The sequence below is a fragment of the Tursiops truncatus genome, chromosome 10 (assembly GCF_011762595.2).
Source record: "Tursiops truncatus isolate mTurTru1 chromosome 10, mTurTru1.mat.Y, whole genome shotgun sequence".
In the NCBI taxonomy this organism is placed as follows: domain Eukaryota; kingdom Metazoa; phylum Chordata; class Mammalia; order Artiodactyla; family Delphinidae; genus Tursiops; species Tursiops truncatus.
Genome location: NC_047043.1, coordinates 43,794,985 through 43,807,271, shown reverse-complemented (window position 1 = coordinate 43,807,271; position 12,287 = coordinate 43,794,985). Strand labels below are relative to the sequence as shown.

General features: G+C 39.0%; 1 protein-coding gene across 6 annotated transcripts in view; it reads right to left on the bottom strand.

Moving 5' to 3' along the window:
• PRIM2 (DNA primase subunit 2) overlaps nucleotides 1-12,287 on the bottom strand; it is a 279,267-nt gene that overhangs the window by 115,774 nt on the left and 151,206 nt on the right. For all 6 annotated transcript variants that reach the window (XM_019931461.3, XM_019931463.3, XM_019931462.2 and 3 more), the window contains exon 8: nucleotides 1,872-1,939. In XM_019931461.3, the coding sequence (XP_019787020.1) occupies nucleotides 1,872-1,939 (68 nt within the window). The remainder of the gene's footprint in view (nucleotides 1-1,871; nucleotides 1,940-12,287) is intronic.

Sequence of the window (12,287 nt, the reverse complement as noted above, 5' to 3'; positions counted from 1 at the left end):
GGGGGAGCTCATCAGAGGAGGCGAACAAGAACAAGCAACATTAGTCAAATCACAGAGGTGGAGGAAGGGGAAAAGAGCATTCCGGGCAGGAGGAAATTATCTGCAAGGGCACTGAGGAGAGCAAGGGCATGTCACACTGGTGGAGCTTCAGGGCACCTGCTGGCAGGAGAAGTCAGGGTGTCAGTACTGACAGAAAGTCCAAAGGGCCAGGCCAGCTCCTTCCAGAAGGACCTCATCTGCCAGGCTGAGAAGTTCTCACTTCATCCCGGGGGAAATTCAGGAGACAGAATGCTTTTAAATCAAGGAATAATAGAATGACTGCAGCAGTGATGTGAAATAGAGAGGGCAAATCGGGCAAAGATAAGAGGCCACCAGAAGGAGATGCTCAGGCTGAGATTGGGAGGAGAGGGGGGCAGGGGAGTGACTCACTAACACAGAGCTCTCAGAAATTTAACAACTCTGTACAGTACTCATGCTACTCAGTCCCCCGTGAGGTGTTAGTCTGGACCCCACCCTCCCCAACTGGAGAGGAGGACAGGAGAGGAGGAAAAGAGGGAGCAGGGAGGCAGGGGAGGAGGAAAATGAAGAACACTGAAAGACACTCGAAATTAACGTCCATGCCAATTTCTGAAGGAGCGGTAGCATTCTAGGTTTCAAAAAAATAAAAAGAAACCATACAGGAAAACACTAAAGGTGCTTGGCTGAATATAACTTGAAAATGTAGGTATGTTGGATAATGTAACATAATAAAAAACTCTCAGGAAAAAAAACGTTTGTAACAAATATAACGAAGAGTCACTATCCTTTATATCTAAAGTATGTAAGATCAAATAATCAAAAGATGCTATCAATAAATGGGCAAAGATAGTTAATCCCACCTCAAAAAACATGGATAACAAAATGATTTAAAATCATTCTTAATAATTATCAGTGCAAAGTACATGATACCAACAGTATCTCTATGGTAAACCTATTAAATTAGCAACTGTTTTAGCTGCCCCTTCTTGTTCAGAGTACAGCAACATGGGGGATCTTATATGAAAACACAAGTAGAATAAGGTTTTTGAAAAAGAAATAAATATACTTAAATCTTTAAAAGGGTTCATATGCTTTCACAAATTCCACTTCTGAAAACCCATGCTAAGGAAACAATCAAAAATACAGATAAAGATTTACATACCGCATTTTTTACACTAGTGAAAAGAATGAAAAATGGTCTAAATGCTTCCCAAAGAATGATAAATATACTATAGGACACTCATACAAGAAAATATCATATAAGCATGAAAAACTATGTTTGTGGACAGATTTTAGTAACAGAAAAATGAAAAAAATAGTGAATTATATAAAAGTATAATTACAACACTGAGTTTTAAAACAGCACAGAGGAAAGCAGTATTATTTCTGAATAGTGATGATAGGTTTTTCCTCCTCCTTTCCTGTATTTTCAAAGTTTGTTTTTTAAATAATGAGGATAAATTATTTTTGTATTTAGAAAACAAATATAACTTACTTCAACTACCCCCGACAAAATATGTGCAGGTTCCCATAGTTTGTCTTAGCCTCGCAGTTAATTAAGCAAATAGCTCATTCCTTTGAGATCTTTCTGAACTCAGTCATCACTACTCATTTTAACTTCAACTTATCAACCAGTTCTACATACTTTTATAGAATTAAAAGAACCTTCTATAGTACCCTGAAGTCAAGGGTAACAAGAGCATTGCACTAGGAACTTCAACTTAAATCAGAGAATGACAGAAAAAAGAAAAAGAAAAAAGAAAGGCTTTGTAAAGTTTTTAGACATCAAAGAGGCTTTAACCACTGTAATGCAGGTGGATTTACAAGTTTGACAGGCTGGGCCTTTGTATTACCTGAGGTGGTTGAGTAGAGGCTGGAGTCTCTCATCCGACTGCACAGCGGGCAAGGACCTGGCTGTTAACTGAAAGCAGAGAAGGGGGTGAGCAACCACAGCAAACGCCTCAGACTGAACTTATCTGAACTACATGCAATATGAGGACCCGGGGCTTCCCTGGTGGCACAGTGGTTGAGAGTCCACCTGCCGATGCAGGGGACACGGATCTTCCGGTCCGGGAAGATCCCACATGCCACGGAGCGGCTGGGCCTGTGAGCCATGGCCGCTGGGCCTGCACGTCCGGAGCCTGTGCTCCACAACGGGAGAGGCCACAACAGTGAGAGGCCTGTGTACAGCAAAAAAAGTAACCAAGAAAATCTTATAAACATACCAAGGCAACTCAAAGTACTTAACTTTGAAATGTGACCCCCAGGGGATCTAGGAAACAAAATGTAAGAGCCAAAGCCTTATTTCCCAATACTGTGTGTCAGGTCGACAGTATATCATGGAAATGTGAGCCTCTGATATACTTTAGTGCAATAATATTAAAATCTTATCTCTGTGTATCTCTATATTTGTCTCTGTTCTTGAGAAAGCCCTCTTATACTATAAGAATGTGAAACAAAGAAATTAAAAATATTCAAAGTAATTAGATACCTTGAAGTCACCTAAATAAAACACCAAAACAAATGTAAAGGATAGATTTCTTCTGGATTCAAGTATACATAGTTCTTGTATTCTACTAATAAATCATTTGATAATTCACAAAAGAGAAACTTCCTAAGACTAAAAAAGAAACTGAAGGATATCCTTTGGTTTTATATAGGGTATCCTGTCTAATTATTTTGTTAATTAAAACTAATTCATCAATTAATTTAATTCAAACTTAATTTTCAACGTTATGCAAATAAAACTGTCACTTTAAAAACATCTAATAAATACTATATTTGTGAAAAAATGTTGACCAAAATGCCAAATATGAAGTCATTTTTATTAAATCATATCTAGTAATAACAGAGAAACATTCCCAATTTTGTGAGTCAATACATGTGAACAGTTATTAATTTAAAAGACAATAAAATGAGACAGTCTGCTGCAATTTAGTGCAACCAGAAGATTCTCAGTATCCCGGAGAAATGTTAAGTCTAGTATTTCATGACATATGTTATAAAGGTTTTATAAACAAGACACTTTACTACACCCTATATCTGCTAACGTCAAATCCCTTTACAAAATATCATTTTCATTGTTCAAGAGGTTTCATGGCTCAGAAACAGAGCTATGCTCTAAAAAGATTAAAATAACTTATCTAGATATTTCAAAAGTCAATTTTCTGAAAATGGAGCAGACAGACTAGGAGTTACTTCTGTCAATCTGTGTAGCACAATTTCTGATCAACCCATGTTTTCTGAATGAAAGCAAGCAAACAGAAACACCAGCAAAATACTCCTAAATGTCTCTACATTCCACATTGGAAATATATCTCAATCGTACACCTATCTCCATTTGAGCCTGCATTCCCTTTATCCTGAACTGTGGATATAGCATCTTCACTCACTATGTTTCTCCCTCCCTTCTTGTCTTGCCAGAGTGAAATTTTCAAAATGAAAGTTACCCACTCCCCAAATTAAAACCACTTAAAATTCCCTCAGGCTCTCAGGCTAACTTCATCACACCAATTCTTTCATCAGACAGCTTCTTAAAATCCTCTTCTTGGGCCGAATTTCTGAAACATGGTGCAGAACGACAGCTCAGCCATCTCCAACAGACATGGTGGCAGCAGATCAGGAAGAAATGGGCCACTACCCCAGTTTCTGGAACACATATACTCAACGATTTGATTCTCTCCCCACCCCTTCCCAACCCCCACACCTTATTTTCAAGTTTGAATCACTGAGAAGAATAAACAATCAGCATTTTCAAAAAGAGCACACATCTCTTCCTGTTAAGGAGATTAGATAATAAAGCTATTCCAAAGCTCTTTAAAGTGGCAAAGCTGTCTACTGACCTTTTGCTGACAGAATATAAACTTCATTTTAGGGACTGCAGGCTCTATCATTTCTTCTGGAATTTCTCTCTGAGCCCAAGTAGCTACTACTATATCCACTAGGCTATGAGGGGCCAAAAACTTGCAACTGTGTAATTCCATTAATTGATGAAAAAAATTATATTTAAGTTCATTTGTGTCATATCTTAGATTCCACATATAACTATATTCAATATTCTATGATAAACCATAATGGAAAAAAATATTTTAAAAAAGAATGTATATATATATAACTGAATCACTCTGCTGTACAGCAGAAATTAACACACTGTAAACCAACTAGACTTCAGTAAAAAAATTGATAACCATAAAAAAAATATCTATATACTTTTCACAGCTAAAGCTTTTCAAATTCCTGCTTTGAGCAAAACTAAATCTAAATCAAAACTAATAAATCACAACTGTCAGCCTTCCAAGAAAGCAATACACAGTCATGACAAGATTTTCAGCATTAAGGACTTTCTTTCCTCTACAACCTGAAATGAGTATTTGTCTAGTTTAAATAGACTTTGGTTTCCAGATATGTCTTAGTTGTTTCTTTGTTTTGATAGAAAATACAACAATGTCCTTGACACACAAATCACTAACAATGAAAGAGAAAGAAGATCTATCAGAGTTTACATCTGCAAAGCCTAAATGGGGTGTATGAGTTAGGGCTGTTTCATGGTAACATTAATAAAAGTTGACATAAAATGTACCTTATTTCTTATTGTTGAGAGGTCAGAGGTGAGCTCTTAAGACGTCTTTTGATTATTAACAATACATCTAGCACACTGAATTAATCAATGCAAGGTTTGTGCTGTTTTTCAGCATTATAAACTACTCATTCTTAAATAAATCTCATTTCAAAGATTACTATCATTGAGTAAATCTTGCATTTTGCCATATATTTGTGTACAAAAAATAATAATGCATTTTTCCAACTAATAATCCTTTTAATGACATTAAATACCACACAGATGAGGGGCTTTCCTGGTGGCACAGTGGTTAAGAGTCCGCCTGCCAATGCTGGGAACACGGGTTTGATCCCTGGTCCAGGAGGATCCCACATGCCACGGAGCAGCTAGGCCTGTGCTCCACAACTACTGAGTCTGCGCTCTACAGCCCGTGAGCCACAACTACTGAGTACACGTGCCACAACTACTGAAGCCCGCGCGCCTAGAGCCCGTGCTCCACAACAAAAGAAGCCATTGGAATGAGAAGCCCGCGCACCCAACAAAGAGTAGCCCCCGCTTGCCGCAACTAGAGAAAGCCCGTGCAGCAGCGAAGACCCAATGCAGCCAAAAATAAATTTAAAAAATAAATAAATTAAAAAAAAATACCACACAGATGCAAAGGCACAAAAAGTAAAAGCGAGTCTGGAGGTGTCTGACCCACCTCGTAGTTTCCTCCTGAGGAAACAGCATCTTCAGGCCTGAGCACGAGGTACTGCACACACAGCCCATGCAAGACTAGGACCCAACGGACAGCTACCTTGCCACTGCAAAAGCCACACAGAAACCAGTCGGAGGCTGGTAAAGAAACTGTGTCGTTTATATAACAATGCTGAAACTAAAGTGCTGGGGTAAATGCTTTTTGAGATATTACTGCTAACTATTACAGTTTCTGGTGGATAAGTTATTTTGAAAATGAGTCCAAATATTTGTCTCGAAACACTCCTACCCCAAAAAGGACGTAAAGTTTTGAAAACGAAACCCAAATAGCAATTAGAAAATTAATCTACTCAAGAATGGAAAAGCCTGGCTGTACAGCATTCTGGGTTCTGAGATCTTTTCAAGAGTAAGGCAAACACAGAAAACAATGTCTAGACGTCCTGCTGAAATTAGATCAGCATGGAAAAAGTAACCTTTAGAATTATGATCCTGGAGGTCAGTACAAGGGCGTTTGTTACATTATTTTGCATACATTTGTGTGTGAAGTATAGTTCAGGGGAGGGAGGGAAGGAGGGCTGAGGGATTTTTTCAAAGGGAGAGGAATGGCTTGGAGGAGGGCCATCCAGAGACCCAAGATCCAGAACGAGGCAGCAGCAAAAGAAAGGAAATAAGGAGGAATCCTCCGCATAACTTCATGCCCACAACAGAAGGAGTGACAGAGGACATCTGGTGGGCTGACTATTCTATTAATTGCCATACAGTGGCCACAGGAAGAGGAGACTCCAGAGAGGAAAGAAAATTCCTAGTTTTAGGCATGCTGAATTTGAGGTGACTTTGAATATCCAAGAGGCAACGAAACATATATGGATTTAGAGCCCAGGAGAGGGTATGGAGCTGAGGGTGTAGATTTAGGCGTGATCAGCAAGCAAGCAGCGGATACACCATGGAAGGGCTGGGTTTCCCAGGGAATGTGCATAAGGCAGGAATGTCAGTGGCAGTGCTGCTTAGAGCTCAGGATTCAAGCCCCACCCAGGGGAGTACAGGACCCATGGCAACGTCTGCCCTGGGGACCTGCAGGGTGTGTGCTTCCCCATTGGGAGAGAGAAATGAGGAATTCTGCCAAAATAATACTGATTTTATGCAATTACAGGTTTGTGGGGGCGGGAAGGGAGGGAGGAAGAGAGAAGGGTGAGGAAGGGAGAGAATGAGAATACAACCAGCAGCTCCTCTAATTTAACTCTTTTCTCGCACACTTGGAACAACGTTGAAAAAAACGTTCCCTGAGGAAAGCACTCTGCCACCAGTTGTGAGGCTGACTGTTGCTCTTAAAATCCTAAAGGAGAGTCTGCTGCCAGCCAGTGGCAATTGTGAAGTCATATTTGTGAACAGGGCCTATAGTAAGAAAAAATTTTTTATGATTTCCCTCTTCAGATGATGGGCATGAAGGGAGGGAACGAGAATACACAAGGAGTTAATAAGCATGTAAGGAACACAGAAAACGGCTTTTAAAGAGTCAGCAGACCTGTGGAAAACAAGGGTGATGCAATCAGTTGAAAATGAAGAACAAGAGAGTGGCTTCATTTGAAAATAATAAATCCCTTCTCTCTGAACTGCTCACCCAACACTGGCTAAATTAAAACACATAAAAATGACAGGAAAACAATGCTCACTTCGAAAATATTGCTCCATTTTGTTCTCTGGTGTTTTCACCCTCTACCACTCACTTCAGCTTCCTTACAAACCCAGGAGGAATGACCACGTGCACTCCTATCAAAGCTGTGCCTTAAAAGAAATCCGAGGTAGGTGATCAGCACAAGGCAGACCCTTTTTTTCATATAATCTTCTTCCACTCAAAGCAGAATAGACTCTTCCGGTGATATTAGGGTAGGGCATTCATATCCATTCACAAAGACTCCAAATTTAGGTAGTTTTGTTCTGGTTTGGGTTTTTTTTCCTTTTTATTTTTAACAGACTTTATTTTTTGGAGCAGTTTTAGTTAGGTTCACAGCAAAACTGAGAGGAAGGTACAAGGTTTCCCATACACCCTCTGCCCCCCACATGCATAGCCTCCCTGATACCCCCATGAAATTGGTACGTTTATTACAACTGATGAACCTATACTGACACATCATTAGCACCCAAAGTCCAGAGTTTACCTAGGGTTACAGAGGGTTCACTTTTGCTATTGTACGTTCTATGGGTTTGGACAAACACATAATGACATTTACCCACCACTGCAGTATCACAGAGAACAGTCTCACTGCCCTAAAATCTCTGTGTTCCACCCATTCATCCTTCCCTCCCCCCTAATTTCTGGTAACCACTGATCTTTTTACTATATCCATAGTTCTGCCTTTTCTAGAATGTCACAGAGTTGGAATCATACAGGATGTAGCCTTTTTAGACTGGCTTCTTTCACTCAGTAATGAACACTGAAGCTTCCTCCATGTTTTTCATGGCTTGATAGCTCATTTCATCTGGATGTACCAGTTTTTTTTCCATTCACCACCTGAAGGACATCTTGGTTGCTTCCAAGTTTTAGCAATTAGGATTAAAGCTGCTAAAAATATCTGTGTGCAGGTTTTTGTGTGGCTGACAAATTTCTGATAGGTGTGTTTTTTAAAGAAAAACATAGGGAATGCTTTTCAAAATGTCTTTACGTTCTCCTCACTTCATACAGGAGTTGAGATGGCTCCTCCGGCACTTCCTAACTGCCAGGAAGTATCAACTTAACATCAAGCACACCAACCCTTTTCTACTAAATTGAAGATGCACAATTCATGCTTATGCATATATTCATTTTTAAATACACCTTTATTGGAGTATAATTGCTTCACAATACTGTGTTAGTTTCTGTTGTACAACAAAGTGAATCCCCATATCCCCTTCCTCTTGAGCCTCCCTCCCACCCTCCCTATCCTACCCTTCTAGGTGGTCACAAAGCACCGGGCTGATCTCCCTGTACTATGCAGCTGCTTCCCACTAGCTAGCTATTTTACATTTGGCAGCGTATATATGTCAATGCTACTCTCACTTCGCCCCAGCTTCCCTCTCCCCGCCCCGTGTCCTCAAGTCCATTTTCTATGTCTACATCTTTATTCCTGCCCTGCCACTAGGTTCATCAGTACCACTTTTCTTTTTTTAGATTCCATATATATGCCTTAGCATGTATATAGTCTAAGAGACACACAATTTATAGGTCGAGAAAATAACCTTTGAAACCAAAAGGCAACAACTTATTTTAACCAAGACCTCATAGTAACAAAAAGATACAGTTCTATAGAGAACAGGATGTTCCACAGAATGCTCTCTTTTATTACTGGGACTGGCAGATGTCAAGTAAAATTAACTTTTACAAGCAGCTGCTCTTTTAACTTCATTGATTTTAACAACAGAAAATCCTGAGTCTTTGTGAACTGCATTTTCTTATAATAGCAATGGACCCCAATTACAAATCCCAAACAGTGAGAATCCACATTCTATTCGTCCTGCTCTTGGAACCCAATTTGTTCCTTGGTTTCATGTTCAGATGCCTACAGCACTTTCCGGTTTTCCTCGGGCTCAGACACATCATTTCACTGGATCTTCACAACAGAGCTGGTTTCATCATGCAATGCTTTGGCACATGGATCTTTCTCTACCAGCTGCCCACAAACATGATTTCTAGTACATGGGCTCTAAACACCAGCCAACAACGTTGTCAAGCAAAATGCATACGTTCCACTTGAGCTCTAAACATGCCCAAGTAGTTTAATTAACAAAGAATATTAAGCAATGCAGAGTTAACAAGGTATTTCCAGTTCAGGGGTCTGGATGATACAAAGAACTGAGAGAGTAAACCTGGGAATAGTGCAAGCAGACATCCCAGGGCTGATTTCTGATCATGAAACCTATGGTGTGAAAAAAAGCTTGTTATTCAAAGGCTAAGCTAAGCACTTTAACGATGCTCTACATCATTTAAAAATGCAAAACAATTACTTGAGCAAGGGAAAAAGGAATGAAGAGATACGTGGTGCTAAATGTACATGGATCGCTGAATTTTCTCCCTTAGAGTTAAACACCCATAAAATCATTTTACTTCTAGAATACTCTGATAATTTGAGTACCAAGTTCTTAAACTACTATAGTAAGCAGTTTCACAATGAGACTTCTCACAAGCAAAACCAAGATCTGGCAAGTGGAATTCAACATGTTGGCACCCAAGAGACTGAATTGTCGATCTTTTGTCCTCTTAAAGGACCGCTGTTTTGTGTGGGAATGAGAGTGGCAGCAACACGACCTGCGTTCCTCATGTTTTTACTAAATGCAGAGCATTCTGCTAGGAGTTCTACACAGACTCCAATTCTACAACGTTCTCTAAAAGGGTTATTACCCCTGAGGCACATCAGGGGCTTCAAGAACTATTCAGCCAAAGGCACCAGGGAACCAGTGACCTTTATGCCTTAATATTTTAGTATTTATCGTAAAAATTTACCCCACATTTATACTTGATTCTAGAACATGTCCTTCTTAGTTTTACTATAAAAATGTTTATTTTACCACTGAGTAAAACAGCACCATTGTGCTATACATACTTTATATATGCCCAAAGATGTATAATCCCATAGATTTTGCCATCTTATAGCTTTAGAAAACACATGACCACACTTTTACTCCTTATAGTCCCCCTGAAAGCAGTCTCTGCTGGTACATTTGGGATGAGGGGATTGGCTGAGATGATTCTGGCTCCTGCTACATTTCACTGGCCAAGTCCTGTGTCACTTCATGTAACTATCACAATTATAGAGGGATAGACCGGACATTTGTTTCCGCCATATATCTTTTCCATCCATTTAATAAATCTGTGAGGCAATAACTGAAGTTCTAATGTTCCTTATTCATTACTACCATATTTTCTTTCATCATTTTTGTCTCCCAAAACATCTCTACCATATTTATCTAAATTTACATTTGTCAACTTATTTAATGTAAGAAGTATACTTATCTGGGTTTTCCAGAATGAAACTATTCCTTTTCTGTTTGTTGTATTTAATCCTTTAACATTAATTTATTAAATAATCTGAAATTAATGTCAAAGGACCCACAATTATATTTAACTACCAGGTGAAGAGACACACAGAAGATATGTATGAGTAAGTACTTTCATTTTTCTATGACAACTCTTTTTCCCTTGATTTGGTCTTTCATGAGCACTTGGACATGGAGACAGGGCCCGGAGGAGTGGAGCGACAGGGGTGGACAAGGACTGTCATTACAGCCTTAGTGACAGGCACTGTTGGGTGACAGAACACAGTCCCTGAGCATGCACTTGAAGACCCAGAGGGCTGGAGGTGATTAAAAACAACTCTACTTCTACCCACAGCTGAACTTCCATGTATTTTCTAGGATGGCAGCCCAGATGGCTCACAGCATACCTCCAAATGAGAATGTTAACGCGCGCTGCAGAAGGCATTCACTACTGAGCACTAGAGCTGCCTCTCCTTGCTTCTGTGACCTACTCTTCTCAGTCAGCTCAGAGCACCTGGACTCCTTCCTTGATAAAGACCCTGCTTTTGTAGAAGTAAATGTTTCCAGTTCGGTGCAAACAGCCCAGCGTGCCTCCACATCTCACTCTCAGTTTACTTCCCTAACCTGAAATAATCAAATTTTGCACTATTGTTGGCTTCATTCAATTCGGTTGAAATTTAAGCTATTTTCTCTATCCATGAATAAGTCTTACAGTTTTCCTTTAAAAATAAGTAGGACTATTATAGAATTTTGTTCCTCTACTTAACGAATTTAAGAATTTAAATTTAAATTAAAAGAACTTAAGAATTTCTACACTTAAGCCCTTCTGAAAAGAGCTTCTTAAAATATTTGACCAGCTTTCAATAATGCACAGACAAGAAGGTTTTGCCTTGCCCTATGATTATAAAATTTCTTATCACTATATTTAAAACAAATCAGAACAGAAAATATTTTTTTCCATTACTAGGACATAAATATGAATAACCACCACTCATTATTAGAAGGCAATAGAGAAGTATAATGTCTTTACTGTGATAAGGAGATTTAAACAATGCCAACTGGACTTTCCACCTCAGCACTCCACCATCAGATAAGATGATTTTCAAAATAATTCACCGTAAATTTGGAGACAAAACTCACTACAACTGAAGAAGTATGAAGGAAAATGAAGTAATTGTATTTTGAAATGTTTCAACCAACACAACAGAGTACCCCAAATCCTCTTCTTTTCTTTCTTCCTTTTTTTTTTTTTTCAAAATTAAGAATTATCACAAGTAGCAACCTGGATGCTTGATGTCTTCTCATTTCTAAACTCAGACATTTCAAATCCCCTTAAGAACACCAACCCAAACCCCTAAATTTAATTTATTAATAGAAAAATATAAAGCCATTCATAGTTAATTTAGATCACCAGTAAATGAAAATTGCAAGCAAAACTCCATTTTCCTAAGAAAGGTCAAAATTTTTTTACTCCTTATTTCCTTCCTAGGCTATGACTTTTTCTATTATTTAAAAAATTGGAGACAGTAAGTAGAGTCTGTGGTAAAGAAGAAATGCTGGTCTGAAAATTGAAAGAATCCTTCCCTGCTGGTTTAGCTGGAGAAGGTTTTTAAAAATAATGTGGCTATCATAACAAGCACCTATCGTCCTGACAGGGCAAAGTTATGAGCTGCCGTTTGAGTGATAGACACTCCCCTGCAAGCTGTCTAGGGTGTGGATTCCAGACCATGGTGACATACATATTGTGATTACGTGCACCTTAATCTAGCCCAAAGCACCAAGGAATGAAATCAAGAGGGGGGTAAAGTAAGCATGTTTAAAGATACATCTCGTAAGAGTAATCATTTTAGCACAGCATATTTGTAAAACATCCTTTCACATCAGAACAGCTAGTTGAGACTTTTAAAAGACCATGACATACATTTGACCGACAGCTTTCCAATGACATTATTTCACACCTCCTGGCACGAACAGGTTGATAGTGTTTGATGGATAACCAGATAAGCAA